Below are 16,492 nucleotides of genomic sequence, written 5' to 3' on the forward strand. Positions count from 1 at the left end.
TGACCACCGACGATGCATACAAATCTCTATCAATAACTGTTGGTCAAAGCTTGATGAGTATTACAGTCTACTTGGCCAATCGCCACTTTACCCGGCTGCCGTTATTCTTCACCCGCGCTGGAACGTGTCTTGGCTTGAGGCGAACTGGACTAGCCACGAGCAACTAGTGTGGCTACGGGACGCTAAGAACAGTGTCCGGGAATTCTTTGAACAACAGTATCCACGTAAGGAGCAGTCCGAGACAGCGAGAGCCGTGATAGGAACAGCGATGCGGCAAGACGAGCCCAGTCAATTCGACCAGTGGATGCAGAGCTACGATCGGTACATGATGGAGGAAGAAGATGAGCTTGGAGTTTATATGAGGCAAGGGCCAGTCCGGCGAGAGAACTTGAACCCCATTCTATGGTGGAAGGATCACCAAGAAGAATATCCACGTCTGAGCAAGTTTGCCCTCGACATCCTGGCAATTCCTGCTATGTCTGTCGATCCTGAGCGGACGTTTAGTGTCACCAAGTTGACAGTAAGCTCGCAAAGGCACAACTTAAGCCCCGAGATAATAGAGGAAATACAGTGCCTACGGAATTGGCTAGGCCATCAAGCGATCACTGTAGGCGAGGTCGTCAGCTTTGGTGGGGACCTGATAGGTTGGGATGGAGGAGAGGCGTGAGGGTACCAATAACTTCATCCTGGCCTCAGGTCAGCGCTTTCAATTCAAGTATATCAATTCAAATCAAGTTAAGTAAGTTCACGGACGATTTTATTTCAAGTAATCAAGTTACACCCCCGAACTTGACTTACTTGAATTGAAGTCAGCGCTGGTTCCTCTACCGCTTCCTGAGAGGCCGAATCTAACTATATACCATATATCGAACCTCCCCTTTCTATGTAGCTTATAGGAAGACGTCATCTAGTCAAGGTAGAGTGGTGGATACAGTGGCTCGGTCAGCTGTTGAGCCTGACGGCGTTGTTGGTCAACGAGGCGCATCTTCATCCCTGCCTTATAGTTAGCCGTAAACGCAGCACGTAGGAAACACAGGCACATGAACCTTCCGTGGGCGTGTGGTTATAGAGGCTCTGACGATCGAAAGGCGCCTCAAGGAGTAAGCCCTGCAGCGAGGTTACCCGTGAGACAGCAACATAGCTAATACCAGCCTGGAAGTCGCGTGTGGCGAGGTCAGTAACTATCTGATCCTTCGTTAGGCTCTGGCATTTGTGAACAGTGATAGCAAACGCCACGATCAGGGGAAATTGCGTGCGAGCGCAGGTCTCGTTGCCCACAAGGAAATCACGCGTGACTGGGAGGATGGGTAAGATTTTCCTGCCCTCGTTCGTTGTTAGATACGGCGGCCCGTCGTAGCTATCGAAATCCACCATAATAACCGCCGGGGGTTCTTCCCATGGGTTGGTGCCTGCGTTCCAGGCGATGTCGTATACAGTACCCTGGGCACCGTTAACTAGGCCAGCTGGCTGCCATAGGTTAGTCGTAAGCATCACTCTGGCGCCTTTAGCAACAGGGAACCTGTTAGATAGGTTGCCAGCGTTGTCGCTTGGCGCCTGCCCTGCGCCGTTGCCCCGATTCTTTGCCTCCACCTGTACTGCCGGGCAGGGCTCCTAATAGTGCAGACCATTTACACTATTAGTGCAGACTACAATCCAAGATCAATAATCAATCCACGACGGGCGTTCGTGGATTGACGACTAGGATGATGCGCCCCTTGAAACGAGCCTTGTTGATCCGGATCGCACCAGTGAATTGATCAGAAATATCCAAAACAAAGTGGTTGGCACAGCAACAATCATGGGTACCCTGGTTTTGTAACACCATGCCAACAACCTAGCGTACTTAGCGTCCACACCGGGCGTCCGTATTCCCTGCCCTGATCTGCAGTCTGCACTAATAGTCTAAATGGTCTGCACTATTAGGAGCCCTGCTCCAATTCCTTCCTTTGCTTATACCAATATGGACGGGTGCCCCTGATTACGGCGGCTTGGCGCGTGATCGACTGGATCAGGGCCTGAGCCTCTGGCTCGTCAGGCTTAGCCATCGCTTCCTCTATGTCAGCGCGCGTAAGAGGTTGACGGCGGCCTTCGTGTTGCTTGACTAAGTAGTTGCTTCGCTTTCTGACCTGCGCACGTAACAGCGTGTTGAGGGCGACGAAAGGCCACGTCTTATGGCGGGCAAAACGTCCGTCTTGCCATCTCATCGCATGGGCAAGGTAGTCCTGGTACGTGATGCTCCGTAGGCGAGGCTCCACGAAGTCCGCCTTGCCGTCAGGGTAGAGAGTAGGGAACGCGAGCGTTAACAGCGGCTGGGAACGGTTGAATTCGTTGATAGGAGTCCTGCGAATGGAAGGTAGTGGCATCTGGTGTTGAGCCTGCGCGCTAGGCGGCATATGCTCAAGATCGGCCATACGCTCAGGGTCAGGGGTACTATGAAGGAATCGGGACTGCAGGGCGTTTAATTCGGTATCGGTAACCTGCAAATTCGGGATCGCCGATGCGTCTGCATCGCTAGGATCCTCTTCTACAGCCTCCTCAACCGGGCCTTGGGGGACCTCGCCGTCATGTATGTCAGCCACTTGGCATGCAATGGAAGCAACTATGCTGCCGTCAAGAGGAAGCCGTTGCAAGCGATCCTGCCTCACAACGATATCGCGATAGCCCGGGTGGTGGCGCTGTAGGTAATGCAGCCAAATCAACAGGCATGAGCGGCGTACCCGGAAATCGCGAGCAAACTGCTGCTGGAAGCGAGGGTCGCCCTCCATATTAGGAGGCCGCAGGAGTACGATATCTAGCTCTTCAGGTAGGACTGGGAGCTCTTCAAATAGCCTACCAACGTTGCGAAGAAAGTGGACAACGTGGCCGCGGTATTTATATTGAGCGCCACGTACCTGTAGGACCTTTACGTGTACGTGAATCCTAGCAATAAGCATCTCCTCAACCATCGTTAGATCAGGTAGATTGCTGGGGACTTCCCCAAAGTCAAGGTTATTCGTAGCGCTAAAGAAGTAGGGCTCGTCAGGAGCTCTTTTCTTGTCTCGACTAATGCAGCGGCTGCAGATTTGCAAGCTATTTCGCTTCATATCGAACCAATGCTCCCGGCAGCGAATGCAACTATGCATCTTGTCGTCGTTCAGGGCAGTATAGAACTCCCGCACAAGGGCCTGATCCTCCTCGCTAAGGGCGGGCAAGTTAAGGTCTCCTGTAAATGGTGGATCAACTATCTGATCAAACTGTCGCTCTTGAGGCTCTGGCCGTGGCCGTGGGCTAAAGGTGGCTTGACGTGTATAGCGGCCGCGGCAATGACCCTGTGGCAGTGATGAAGGTGTGGTAGGGAACGATTCCTGTGGTATAGGCGTGCCTAGCACAACAGGAGCCGTTGGAAGAGTGCCTTGAGGAATTGGCGTTTGAGGAATCGGCGTGCCCAGGACTACTGTTGGCAGGCTAAGGGTAGGAGTGATAGGGAAAGGTCCCTCTACCGCGCTTGGGGTAGATGGCCCCAGCAGAGGTCTAGGCAGTCCCTGGAGTGCAGGCGCCAGGCGACGGAATAAAGCAGGTGTGGCAGGAGGTTGTAAGCCATGCACAGACGCAGGCGCTGGCGCAGTCCGCCTTGGAGGCGTCAGGTTAGCTAGAGAATCGGTCCTTTTCGTGGCTCTGCGTGGCGATAGTCTGAAGGCGATATTCCGCATGGCGGCAACGGCGGCTCGGGATCCGGCTTCCCGTTCCCTTCGGCGTGCCCTACAGCTAGCACACTCTCCTGTAAACTTCGTAGGGTCCTTGACGCTTCGAAATTCGACTTCAGGCAGGTCTTGCTTGCAGGTACGGCAGTTTCGAACTGCCTGGGGTATATCGTCCTCCATCTGGCCGTATATATGTCCACCTCTTACCCACCTAGACTGCTGGATATCGCTCGGGCAGGGAGTCTTCGCGACGGCTTACGTCCAGTATCATGATAGAACTCGATAGAGTGGCTGTCTTTGAGGTAGTTAGGTCAGGTCTGAATGATCAGGGAGGAACTGCACTGCTTCCCGGAGGCAGGGTAACCGGGGAAACTTGAGAGGTAGGCCCGATGCGGGAGGTGATATGTGAACCTAGATACCGTTAGCAACTTGATGGGTTTGATAGATTCGACGGAACAGGGAAGCAGCCGTCACGTAGGTTAGTGGAAGGATTGCATTGAAGAAAAGAAGAACCTGAAAGCTCTTGGAGAGCTTGCCAAGCTAGCTAGTTACCTGGCCAACGCTCAAGGGTTTGTACGGCCTTCATTTGGTGGCGTTATCAGCGGACCAATTCGTGCACGAGTTGAGTACAGGCCAGGCCAATGAGCCAATCAGAGGAGGTTTTATGCTCAATTCTTTCTGACTGAGTAAAACGCCCTTCGGGCTGAATAAAACGCCCTTCGGGCTGAATGATCCGGTGTTTTGCGTCGGCCGCACGAGCAGATCACGCGTGCGTCATCGTGGTTGAATCTTTCGTGGTATGCGGCAAAGTCCCCGTGTAGGGAGGGATCTTGCTGCGAGCAGGTGGTGCCGAGGGAGCAGCAGCTCCGCTGGGCAGCAAGTGGCCGCCTTGAGGTTGAATTTCCTATGTCAACGCACCCAACAACGAACCACCCCCACAACGCGCCATCCAAAAATCGCATCTCATTCTTCCTACCGTCTTAGTAAATACAAGAATTGCCAACCCGGTATTAAACTACGTGCTTCCAAAGTCAGGATTTCTCACCTCAATACAATCCTCTGCTTCGCTAGATTTTCCGACCCCGAATCGCTCAATGTTGAACCTTCCAGGTCCGAATGAATATCGATTCCTCCACCACCCTCTGCAGCCAACCTTGCCTTCTCTGTCTGGACCTCATGCAACTCAACGAAGTCCTTGTTCGGATCAGGAATAACTCTACGTCGTTTTTGAGGTCTTGCCTTTTCTAGAGCAGTAATCAGATGGTCAGTTTGAACTTCTGCAGCTGTCAATTTGACGATATTATCGTCAAGTGCCTTTCCAACCTTCCGAAACAACAAACGCGCTGCAGACTGACCAAATGCTGGATCAACAGCCATAAGTGACCGCTTGAGTTTGACAAGGTCTCGGGAACTTTTCGGCGTCTGAACATCTACCGCACTCATTTTTTGAGCAAAATCTGGTGCAGGTGGCGTTGGAAATGCTGATGTAGGTGCAGAAGTTGCGCCTGGATCACCTCTTCGCACGAATCTTAAGTTCAGTGGCTTGGATCGGTTCCGCGGAAAGATTCCACTGGCCTGCCAGCCAGCTAGAATATTGACTGATATCAGCCTCTCTTTTCTAGCCAGCTGGTACGCGTGAAGAAACAGTTGCTTGCCAGGATTGGGGCTGCAATGGAATAGTGCCGAGATTGTGAAGGCACGCCTACCTTTTCAACGCAGAAAAGACGCCCAAATCCAATGGCTGAAGGACATGAGATGAATGAGCTGGTAAAAAGAGAACAAATCTTGTTGATGTAACACTCCAACATGAATTCTTCAGTCGTATGGCTTCCATGACCATCCAAGCAGTAAAGTAAATAGTGTGGCCGTAAATAAAACGACATCATATTCAATATCGTATTGCCTGCACGGTATTTTTATACCGTGCAGTGCAAGCAATACCGTAAACCGTGTAATACAGTGCAAGGTCGTTCAAATATCGTATAAATATGATAGGGACGGTTTGTTCATCCAACAAGGTTCGATATTTGGCCAACAGGGCTGTGGCTGACGCCACAGAAACCCTGAGACATGCGATGTCGGCGGGTATATAATAAATTATGGTGAATCAAGGACGGCATGATGTCTTAGACAACGCGCCGGGAACGAAATTACAGCATACCAATAACATAGAGCCGTACATAGTAATAAACAGCAATGCCCACCTATTCATACCCTTCTGATCACTTCATCTACCCATTTTCTATCCATCATCATTACGGATGCCTTGTTCAACCGCAAATTTGAGTCCCACGAGACCGCCCTTGTTGCTGCCCGCTCGGTGGCCAAGGAGCATGGTTTTGGACTCAATATTCATCAGAAACGACCAAATGCCACCAATCCAACTAGCATTTTAATCCGTTGGCGCCGTTGTGATAGCTTCAAATTCGGGTTGTTGGTTTTTATTCCTAGCTGCCATTACGAGGTCTGAGACCCTGACTTAAGACCTTGGTCATACGCTATTCCATTTCTATTACTCAAAAATGTGTGGCCGGTCTGGAATCCGACCTCGGAGGGCGACAGCCACAGCCCTGTTGGCCAAATATCGAACCTTCTTGGATAAACAAACCGCCCCAAAATATATGGCCGGCCTGGAATCCGACCTCGGAGGGCGTCAGCCACATCCTGCTGGCCACCTATCTATCGTAGCTTGATGCCCAGAACGTCCCTAAATTATAGCAGCAGACACGAAATGTAAACGTCTCGTTCGCAGGCATGAGGCTGAAGACGAAGACAGGTAGTCAAGTTCACCCCCGTTACTGGTCGTCAGGAAGACTTTCTCAGTCCCTGAGTGCACCCGGTCACATCTCACTATAGAAGTGAGCCGTCTTACCGGGATCAGTAATGGGAGGGTCACTAAGCAGAGGGTCCTGGGTGCAGAGCTTGGAGAATTCGATTCATTTTGGGGCTAATTATAGCTGAGAGAAGATCCCTTTGAGGGTTTATCGATGGATTGGTACGACGGATGGAGCCAGTCTGATGTATCTCGGATCTGAGTAATCAACGCCAAACATAACAGTGGAAGCATGAGACTGCCGTAACTTGATGCTGTCCCACGCAAGATGCCCTTCCAATTCGCGCTCCCACCACGGCCCACGTACTGCATGCGCGATTGCCAAGAATCCAGCTGGGAGGTAAGGCAACCCGCGAATCTGGTTTCGGGCAATGTCGAGGATGCTGACCGCAACAGCCAGAGCCAGCATCAGCATAACGGCAATAAGAACACTGGCTCGGACTATGTAGACTTGTTCTGTGACACGAGACAGTGTTGGAATTTCCGACGTGCTAAAGTAGCCTGCTGTGCTGATCGAGACGATCGCATGAGCCATGTTACCGAAGAAGTGGCCAAAATCTTCCGAGGTAGGGATAGAGTACAGGGCGTCCAGTGTATCATCCACGATGGCAATTTGGTTGTTAAAGATATACCATGGGATAGCCGTCATGTATATAACCAAGGCATCTAAGGCTTCAGTGTCGAGTGCTGATGTATTTGATCGAGGTGAAGTTTGGCAAGATGTCATGGCATGACATCTTGTGGCCATGTCGTCCCGTTAAAAGAGCATGAACCAATCATCCACTCCAGGGAAGGAGTACATTTGGTTCGAGATATCCAGTTGCCGTCATCAGCTTTCTACATAAGTAAAGTAAGTAAATTTTTCGGGCTTACTTACCACCAGGCCGTTCATGGATCGCCTTCCTCTCCGCACAATCGCAGGAAGATCCTCCCACTTTCCCGGCACCGACCACCCAGAGCCAGACTGATTCGAGGGTGCCCTGCAGACATCCCAATAATGAATAAATACATAATATTGCCATATTCTTATGTATTCATAGCCGTGCCCTTATATTCTTATCTATTCTTAAGCTTATGAATTATTCCTAATATAACTTGAGGGCCCACTTATATTGTCGTCGTCGCCTGCGACTTCCATGACCTCGTCATCTACTGCCACGTAGACTTTGCGGATCAAATCATTCTTCACCCAGTTGCTCAGGCATTGAAGTTTCTCGATAGTATCAGCCGAGAGCCGCGCCCTGTCCCAAGAAATTGTCCGCCTTGCGCAAGAGAATACCCGTTCCGGGTCGTCGGACATCGCCGGTACACTTAGTATGTCGATGGCCAATTGGTGTAAACGTGGATACTCAATCCTCTGTTCTTCTCGGCACTACCATTCCAGCGGTGTTTTTGTCGTCATAGGTCTTGGCGGAGAATTGACGAATTTTTCGAATTCATCCTCATCTCCGGGTTCATCCAAGACACTCATTGACTGCTTGATACGCTCATACGGTGTTACTTCCCGTCGTTCATCGTTCAGCCGAGCCGCAGACTCCGACGGGAGTGGCCGGTCCTTGTACTTCGCCTAAAGCTGCTGTGCACCAGCAATGGCGGTGTGTCTCCATTCCTCTGCCCAGTGGCGGTCAAGGTACCTCCGGCGCTTTTCTAGATGGAGCAATAATGCCGTGGCATATATTGGGTTTCTGTCACTCTCTTCATAATACTTCGAGAGAACCCACCAGCCCATGTGAATGGAATGAACCATATATATATTGCTGGCGTATTTGACCTGCTTTAATATCAGTATAGGTCTGGTAATAGATTGTACTGGCTGTCTATGACTTATCTTGGCATTCTCAAACTGCATGAAAAGAATATCTATATTCTCTAGCACCTGATCTATTGATGCCCACTCTATTTGCTGCTCCAAGGTCGCTTGGTAAAACGGCTGCAAGAACTCGTGAGTCATTTTGAGTACTTGCCAATCATCATGCGTGAGGATGTCGTCTTCCAGCTCGTTGTGGTATTGGTTGAGGAATATTGACAATGGACCCTCTTGGCTGATAGCCGCATCAAGCAACTTGAACCATGAGTTCCAACAGGTGATATTGTCAATTCCAAGCGCCTTTCCTGCAATGTCATCCCATGCATCGTTGCGCACTGTGGAATTACGGATGAACACCGCAATGTTGTGGAGTTTACCTATTGGGCCGATGCTCCGCCAGCCGGCAGTGTCATGGCGTTTCTTGCGCCTGTCGTGACTCTTGTGGCAAGTGTTCGACTGAATCTGGTTGTGTAATGCGTCTGCAACTGTTACATCATTTGCCTCGTGTTGCGCCTGCGCAATTGCGGCCTGCAGAGCGTCCTCACTAGTTGCAAAGAGAAAGGCTTGAAGGGACAAGTTAATGATGTGGCCGGCATACCGCGTTCGAGAGGACACTGGATCAAGTGTAAGGTCGTACTCTTGCGACAGCTCAACAGCAAGTTGGTGGAGACAGGTGTCATTTTTTGCGTCATTGTCCCCAGTGAAGTAGCCGATTCGGTGCGCTAGGTTGTACTGTCGGATAATCGTCATCAAGTGAGGTGCCATAGCCGCGCCGGCGTGAGAGCGGCGGAGGTTTGGTAGCCCTAGCAATGCTTTTCGAGGTTTGTAGGCCTCGTCAACCCATTGGGCGTGAACAGCGATATAGGCCTTGCGCTGAGGAGAAGACCATACGTCCATGGCAATGTGTACGAGGCTCCGGGCACGTTCTAGCCATTCCTTTACGGATTGCTGATGCGCATCGTAGGCCCTGTCCAAGTCCGCCGCAACTGTGCTACCGGAATCAGTCAGGAACTCTTTAACGGCAGGGTTTATCGCGGCTAGAAGTGCCTGGTATTCCGGCCACGTTACGAAGTTGAGCGGCAAATGTTTATGTGCGGATAGCAGCATCTGTGCCTCCCGAAAGGCATCGACATTGATTACACTCCGTAGAGTGTTCATCTCATTCTCCCTGACTTGCTGCATCTGCTTGCCAGTTGTTCTTGCGAAGGCATTTTCGATGGCTAGTTGGCGCCTGTTTTGAGATTTTGAATCCTCTCGAACAAGTATGTAATGAGCCTTCTCGAGATGATAGCAGGCGTTGCCAGATATGTAGGTTGACCAGAATGGATTGCGACAACGCGTGCAGTAGTGGAGTAATTTCCCGCTTATAGTGCGTGGCTCGTCGCCTTGAGCTTCTCGAAAGTGATCCCATGTTGATGTGGCTCTCAGTTTCCTTCTCTTGACCGTATGCTGAGCTGACGACGCCTCGGGTTCCGACAGTGTGCTGGCAACTTGTGAGGCACTGTCAGAGGGTAACACGGAGGAAGAACTTGACGGGGCATTAGATTGGGGCAGTGAGGATATGTTGACGTCCATTATCGTGTGTAGAGATATGTCGCTGATGTATTTCTAACTGCGTACTTGCAACGTGACGGGTATGGCGAAGCAGCAGTTTCGGTTGCTAGGAGTTACAAATATTGGTGGAGTTCACCTCCTATCTTAGGTGCCTGATAGGCAGCAATATGCGTACAGGACCACAATTTAACCTGAAACACGCTGGGGGAATTGACACTGGAAAATAGCAGGTCCATATTATTAATAGTTAACAATATATATTTATTGGCAGCGTCTATATTCTTATCCTTATGGATAAGCTTAACAATAAATATGCCCTTAACAATAAATATATATTCATTACTGGGATGTCTGCAGGTGAGTTATATTCCTTCTGCATTGCAAGCTTCTCTCGTCGCATCTCTTTAGATTTCTTAACCCCATAATCGTCCTGGAAGAGAGTAAAGGCTTCCTCGATCGACAGGCCCTCTGAAGAGGAAATATTAGCATCAATTCGTTGTTATATTCAGGGCCATTACTCACTGGTCTCAGGGTAGCAGTAGTAGGCAAGCACAAGACCAGTCAAGACGAAGCACAAGTATAGACCGTATGTTCCGCTGGGAGTCATCGTTTCGAGTCTGGATCAAGTCAGCTAAATAATCAATGCTTTAATAAGAAGGGGCACGAACTCGCTGAGGTAGGACACGGAGACGACTAGGTTGGCCGTAAAGCTCGCGGTGGTGCTGATGGCACTACCTGCGGCACGAATCTCCAGAGCAAGGTACTCGGATTGATACCAACACAAGTGAGCATATGTAGAGCCGAAGCCGGTGACGAAGATGACGATTCCGGCAATGACAAGACCGACAAGTTTCCGGGAATACTTGTAGTCTTCATCGAGAAATCCTCCTGTAGGCTTGCACATGAAGTAGAAGGCAATGAGGCACCAAGTAAGACCGACAATCATGATGGGACCGAATTTCATCAGGAGACCACGGCGACCGATGCGATCAACCATGACCATACCGAGAAGAAGGAAGAAAGTGTTAGTAATGGATGGGATCAAACCGCCAACAGAAGGGTTGGAGAGGCCGAGAAGTCTAAACAGAGTGCCAGCGTAGTAGAGAAGGGTGTTGTAACCAGTGAATTGGCCAAAGACCTGGATGAAGCTGACAGTGAAGATGGAACGACGGTACGGCTTGTGAGTCCACAGTTTCTTGGAACGCTCCCAGAAGGTGGTTGTGCGTTGTAGAGCGGTGGTGGCAGTGACATGATCCTTGATGACCTGCAACTTAAGCTCGATTATCTCAGGTGAGGCGAACTTGTAAATCCTCTTGAGAACTTCGCGAGCCTTGTCGTCCTGGTCACGGAGGATGAGAACACGAGGAGACTCTGGGAGTTTGTGCATAAGACAGAGTTGGATGAGTGATGGCACAACGCCAAGGCCGAAAAGGATGCGCCAGTTGTACTTAGTGTGTTGCATACCGGCACCGATAGCGACACTGACGGTCTGGCCAAAAGGAATGCAGAAACCGTTTGTTCCAACACATCGTCCACGGGCCTTGGTCGGAGCCAGCTCAGTAATGTAAAGAGGGCAAATGACAGCAGCTCCGCCAACTCCAACGCCCAGGATGAGACGACCGGCGACGACCTGGCCAAGAGAAAAGCTGAAAGCAATGATGATGGCACCAGCAGTGAAGAACAGATCAGATATCAACAGACAGGGCTTTCGGCCCCACTTGTCGGCAAAGAAGCCCAAGACGGCTGCTCCGAAGATTGATCCGATAGTGGTGGCGGCAGTGGCGATCTCTTGCTGGGGATAGGTGAGGTCTTTGCCGGTCAACTCGCTTCCGATGTAAGGAAGGGCAACACCGACAACACCGGTGTCGTAACCGTACAGGAATCCACCAAGAGCGGCTGTAAGAATCAAGAAGGCCAAGTATGGGGTCATCTTATCTTCGTTCTCAGCTTCGATGACTAGAGCGTCAACATGTTGAGTGTGCTCAACCTTGTCTTGCCATGCTTGAGTGACAGATTGTTGCCTCAACCGAACCGGGTCGACCTCATCGTGAGACACCATTGTTGCTAGAGCTCGAGGAGGCCAGGTCCTGAGGTGATGCAAGACGGCGAAGAAAGTTGGAAGAGGTGAAGAGGCAAAGAGGTGAAGAGTGATGGAGATGTTGATCACTTGGGAAGACATTAATCCAGGTCTTTATACAATGGGCTCTGGGGTAATGTGGGGTACTGTCCGGGGTACTCTCGGGGTAGTTTCTCGCGGGAGATAAAGGGATGTGGATATTGCTACCGCAGCCTGGGGTAATGGGTAATCTCGTGATAGGACACGGAAATCGGGTCCGACGATACGTCATAGTCAGCATCTCCACTAGATACCCCATCTCCTAGTCCTATCAAAACTTGGCTTCTCTTAGTTTCTTGGGGTTGGCCCTCTCAGCTTGCCGTTATCTCTGGGGTAAAGTGGAGTGATGTCCGGGGTAATGCTGAGGTCCCAGCTCTTTTGTGGTGCCAGCTACCGTCTACGTAATGTGCATCATCGGGTTCGAAACCCGACGCGGACGCGATGTCCGGTACTATCGCCCTCTCCGCCCTCACCTAACGGCGGTGCCGGGGGGCAAGGGGGTCAAGAGAACCGAGTGGTGTGTGGTTTGTTAGCTCGACTGACTCATTCGCATTATGGTTGATCATCACCTCCAAGTTACCCCGTTTATCTCCCACCTGTTCGAGTACGCTATCTGGCCTGCTATGCTTGCCTTGTTTTGTTTTGCTTTTGACTACTTGATGCCCCTCAATGTCCCTCTACAGATTCCATCTGAGTCCAAACTCGTAGAATTTGGTAACGGCTAAATGGGGGGTCAATGAGTGATGCTCGACAGAATGGTCCTAGAATTGCACGAGTCAGTACCTCGACATGCCACATTCGACGGGCTCCGGCAAAGGTGGCGAATAGGAGGATGAAGAGGAAATATAAGGCCAGTACTTGGTCCGTTCTTGGCCCGTTCTTGGCCCAGGGTCTGAAACCCCAAGGTCCGGCAAGACTCAAGCTAGATAGGATAAAGGCTTAGGGTAACCTGCCTGTGTTCTGCGCAGCGCTTCAAAGCGTGAGTCGTTCGACGAAGCACTCGTGCATGAACATAGTGTAAGCATCACGCTACCAGCCCCGACCGGTCATTGATTCCCGTTATCGGAGCCTGACCGGGCTGCTGCAATATGAAACGAGAAACGAGATCAGCAACTCTGAAGAGACAGGAAAGCTAAACGTCATGATTGTGAAGGACACTAGTATCGAAGCCGGTATATAGAGCCGTATTGGAATTACCGTATTGAAGGAAAAGGACTGGTGATACTCGAATGGTTTTGTCTGTAGTCCTGAGCAGAAGGCGGAATTAATAGCTTTAGTTGTTGTCACTGCCCTTTGACTGTTTAGTGGCGAGTCACCGTATTTATTTCTGACCAAAGGGCATGAATTTATATCAGGCCGTGTCTATCCCCGCCATACGATCGAAGCTCATATCCAAAACCTCAATAACATTCCCCCAAGGATCCCTAAAGTACAGACACTTCGACCCACTGGGCATATTGACGATAGCATCACCAACTCTGCTCCCGCCCTTGCTGAGAACCTTGGCTAAAAGAGCCTGCGGATCGGGGTCCGTCACACAGAGATGGAAGAAACCACCACGGTTGTACTCAAACTCCTCGACCCTCTGGTAGACAGGATCCAAGAACTCAAAGACCTCAAAGCCAACACCGTTGCCGGTCGCCATGAAGGCCAGCTTGACTTCTTGTAGTGATGAGGGGTAGATCTTGAAGATGCCGTTGTTGGGGTCTTCGGAGCGCCTGATGTGCTTGATCTTGTTGGCGTGAACTTTGAAGCCCATGACTTCGGTGTACCATTTCGTTACGGCTTCGATATCGTTTACGGAGACGCCGACGTGGTTTATCGGGCGCATATGAGTCTGGATGACGCAAGTGAAAGGTTAGCATTGAATGCTCGACTGTTGATTGAAGTTGAATCGCATATTTCAACTCGTCCGGAGTAGGAAGAGTACTTACGGCGGACATCTTGATCTACTGCGTATTCAGGATTTCGCAAGTTGAACAGTTTGAAAACTCTACTTCACCAGCCCATGCCTCACTGTGTACGCATACAACATCTTTATTTGGATTACGTGTCCTGTGTCTGGAAATTTTGCTTTAGCGGGCCGAACAAAAATAGCGGGGACTGAAGCGGGGTCGGAAAACGCTGGTCATCGTCCCGTTAGTACACTTGACTCGGTGGCGTGGCCTGAGCCGTCTGTGTCGGAGACGCAACCTCTTGAGTCCCGATCATCGATTTCCGCTCATCCGGCGGGAAATCAGCCATCAGTCCCCACAGGGACGGACTGAGACCGAGGAGGCTGTTGACGAGTAAGCTGAGCAAAGTCGGACAGACCTTTCTCATCCCCGGATTCTACACAACCCTCGCGTACTAGAGGCCGAGGCTCCGTAGTCTTGTTTTCGTTGGTCGGAGAAGTGCCCCATTGCCCGAATCACTAGAAGTCGGCCGCGGGAAACGGAAAGGATCCCTATGACAGGAATGTTGTTCTCGAACATGCCACGGCTTTACACTTGGCAGGTTGAAGCGCCCTGGATATGCTGTACATCTCTTTAGGTGATGACTTGTACTTCGTAGTACCAAAATTATTGGCCTAGCGAACTATTCGATAGCATGCCCCCTGATGTGACGGAAAAGAAGCTCCCCCAGTCAGGAGACATTCCTTGCAGATCCGCCGTAAGTATCCAATCAAGATCAAAGTCCACGCTCATAGAGTTGTTGAAACTAGTCCACTGGCTCCCTTCCCCGGGAACTTCTACGGTGCTTCCTCCATCATCATTCGACACAATTGAAGCCTGTGAACCTTCTCCCAAAGCTGTTGATCTACTTTGACTCTTTCCTGAGCGACCGGGCCAGTTGCTCGACCTGTACTGGGTATCCCAATGACGTTGTAACCTGGCTATAAAGTCACGCGCTCGTTTAGCGCTCTCCCATGTTGATCCCAACTCATCTAGCGCTCGAAAGCAAGTCCCCAAATGACCAAACACCTCGTTTTCTCGTGAAAGTTGATGTGATATTGTTGTAAACAGGAGCGGTGGAGCCGCGGAGAAAGTGATGGCTACGGCTTGGATATTCATGCGTCGTAGAGAATACCGTGCTTCGTAAGAGCATAGAAGTTGAGCGATAGAGCTGGCGGACTCTATGCACATTTGTCGGGCGTGACGAGCTCCAGGTCCTTGGGGTGGCTGAGGCTGAAGGTAGGATTTGGACATGTATGGTCTATGGGCGTAGATCATGGCTTGATGGTATTGCATGCTGGAAAAGTTAGCCCTTGAGGTACCCGAATAGGCCGAATTGGTCGGCTTACTGCATCATAAGCATATGTGGAAGGCAAGGCGTGCTGTGATCAGTGTTCTTGACCTGGAGCTCAAAGGGCAGAGTAGCCTTCCATTTGAGCAGCTCAGCGACAGTCCGTGCATTGATCTCCTGAAGCGTTGGCTTTGGAATGGACACATCCCCATATACTGTCGTTGACAGGGGTCCCATTGTTTCAATGAGCGAGGCCTGATATCGACAGACCAGATCGGTGTAGTCGGTGAGAGCAGTTGCAGGTAATGCCGGCGCCACGTAGGCAATCCATTGCTCAGCTCTCTCTTGACGAGACGTGGGTTTTGCGGCGGTGGCGTCTTTGGGAGAGAACCGAAACGGCTGTCCAATTTGGAAACTCCATGCACTGCAAACTGTCAGAATAACTCAATTTCTGCGTTGATTGATAACCTACTGGTCGACTACGCAAGCCCCCCAGAATACTACTTTACGTAGCTCTGCTTCCGCTGGCGTAAGAAGACCTTTTGCGATGTACTGCGCCAGATTTTGATCGAGCGCGAGAAGATGGGCGAGTCTCATCGCCATGCCTGAACTGGTTACTGTCAAGTCAGTTATCCAAGGAAGGATCTAAGCGTACCGCTGTACAGCCACGCCCTCGCATCTCTGCCAATGCCATTCTCGTGTGCACTGAGAACCACCAAGGTCTGAACTGTGGCCACAGTCGGCGGCGAATCCAGCTCAATTTCAAGAAGAGCCTTTGCTCGGTCGGCAAAGAACTCAGAAAGCGATCGCGGGAACGTGACAAACGCTGGATGATAGCGAGCATCAAACGCAGCTCCAACTGCACAACTGTAGGCAGAAACATCAGAAATGGGTGGAACTGAGTCTTGAACTCAACGTACATGGCGCTTGTCAGGGCCTCCGAATAATATGGCGTATCCTGTCCACTATGCCACTGCACTTTGGCGTCTCCGAAAATAGTCCTATCAACCACATGAGAACATGGATCCTGCCAAGCAAAGTAGAGGCTGGTCAGATGCTCCTCAATCTCTGTGGGAACACGTTTGCCAAGGCCAACAAGGTCGAGGTATTTCATGCCATCATTCCGTACTGTTCGATGAGAAGCACTCGTTGTCCCATCAGTCCCGGGCATCTCGAGCAAGTGGAAATTCGACGTCGAGCCAAAAAAGCGAATATACCCACCTAGTCGAATTTGCAGTGTGCCGATGCGGTCGGAGAGTTGCTCGACCAGCTCGTCC

The 16,492-nt window shown here is 50.8% G+C and overlaps 7 protein-coding genes across 7 annotated transcripts; all 7 read right to left on the bottom strand.

The window, feature by feature from the left end:
* Positions 1 to 3,092: 3,092 nt before the first annotated feature.
* BGZ61DRAFT_305561 (uncharacterized protein) lies at positions 3,093 to 3,863 on the bottom strand (the record flags this gene model as incomplete). Its single annotated transcript, XM_046238731.1, has 1 exon — positions 3,093 to 3,863. A coding segment is annotated over one exon (771 nt), but the record flags the coding sequence as incomplete, so codon positions are not given.
* A 772-nt stretch (positions 3,864 to 4,635) lies between these two features.
* On the bottom strand, positions 4,636 to 5,123 carry BGZ61DRAFT_524309 (uncharacterized protein; the record flags this gene model as incomplete). The annotated part of the gene is made up of 2 exons (XM_046252639.1): positions 4,636 to 4,924; positions 5,036 to 5,123. The coding sequence occupies 2 exons, from the start codon at positions 5,121 to 5,123 to the stop codon at positions 4,722 to 4,724; spliced, it is 291 nt and encodes a 96-aa protein (XP_046094183.1). The 3' UTR covers positions 4,636 to 4,721.
* Positions 5,124 to 6,661: 1,538 nt separating this feature from the next.
* Positions 6,662 to 7,240, bottom strand: BGZ61DRAFT_541565 (uncharacterized protein; the record flags this gene model as incomplete). The annotated part of the gene is made up of 1 exon (XM_046255063.1): positions 6,662 to 7,240. The coding sequence occupies one exon, from the start codon at positions 7,238 to 7,240 to the stop codon at positions 6,662 to 6,664; it is 579 nt and encodes a 192-aa protein (XP_046094184.1).
* Positions 7,241 to 9,307: 2,067 nt separating this feature from the next.
* On the bottom strand, positions 9,308 to 9,895 carry BGZ61DRAFT_373922 (uncharacterized protein; the record flags this gene model as incomplete). Its single annotated transcript, XM_046242290.1, has 1 exon — positions 9,308 to 9,895. A coding segment is annotated over one exon (588 nt), but the record flags the coding sequence as incomplete, so codon positions are not given.
* A 253-nt stretch (positions 9,896 to 10,148) lies between these two features.
* On the bottom strand, positions 10,149 to 11,933 carry BGZ61DRAFT_373910 (putative myo-inositol transporter 2; the record flags this gene model as incomplete). Its single annotated transcript, XM_046242288.1, has 3 exons — positions 10,149 to 10,342; positions 10,397 to 10,491; positions 10,543 to 11,933. 3 exons carry the CDS (start codon positions 11,931 to 11,933, stop codon positions 10,149 to 10,151), a joined length of 1,680 nt encoding a protein of 559 aa, XP_046094186.1.
* Positions 11,934 to 13,152: 1,219 nt separating this feature from the next.
* On the bottom strand, positions 13,153 to 14,019 carry BGZ61DRAFT_467978 (glyoxalase/bleomycin resistance protein/dioxygenase). Its single transcript, XM_046247834.1, has 2 exons — positions 13,925 to 14,019; positions 13,153 to 13,827 (listed from the first exon to the last, which is right to left on the bottom strand). Exons 1-2 carry the CDS (start codon positions 13,931 to 13,933, stop codon positions 13,342 to 13,344), a joined length of 495 nt encoding a protein of 164 aa, XP_046094187.1. The 5' UTR covers positions 13,934 to 14,019; the 3' UTR covers positions 13,153 to 13,341.
* Positions 14,020 to 14,517: 498 nt separating this feature from the next.
* Positions 14,518 to 16,082, bottom strand: BGZ61DRAFT_467979 (uncharacterized protein). The gene is made up of 3 exons (XM_046247835.1): positions 15,688 to 16,082; positions 15,274 to 15,639; positions 14,518 to 15,221 (listed from the first exon to the last, which is right to left on the bottom strand). Exons 1-3 carry the CDS (start codon positions 15,816 to 15,818, stop codon positions 14,552 to 14,554), a joined length of 1,167 nt encoding a protein of 388 aa, XP_046094188.1. The 5' UTR covers positions 15,819 to 16,082; the 3' UTR covers positions 14,518 to 14,551.
* Positions 16,083 to 16,492: the final 410 nt, after the last annotated feature.

Source organism: Ilyonectria robusta (assembly GCF_021365365.1).
Source record: "Ilyonectria robusta strain PMI_751 chromosome Unknown BGZ61scaffold_65, whole genome shotgun sequence".
Classification (NCBI taxonomy): Eukaryota; Fungi; Ascomycota; class Sordariomycetes; order Hypocreales; family Nectriaceae; genus Ilyonectria; species Ilyonectria robusta.

Bases quoted from the DNA above. Each gene is read 5' to 3' on its own strand.
- BGZ61DRAFT_467979 (XM_046247835.1), bottom strand. From the start codon at position 15,818: ATGGCGATGAGACTCGCCCATCTTCTCGCGCTCGATCAAAATCTGGCG. The intron at 15,640-15,687 runs GTAGGTTATCAA...GACAGTTTGCAG, and splicing joins GGGGCTTGCGTAGTCGACCA to TGCATGGAGTTTCCAAATTG. The intron at 15,222-15,273 runs GTAAGCCGACCA...TAACTTTTCCAG, and splicing joins CCACATATGCTTATGATGCA to CATGCAATACCATCAAGCCA.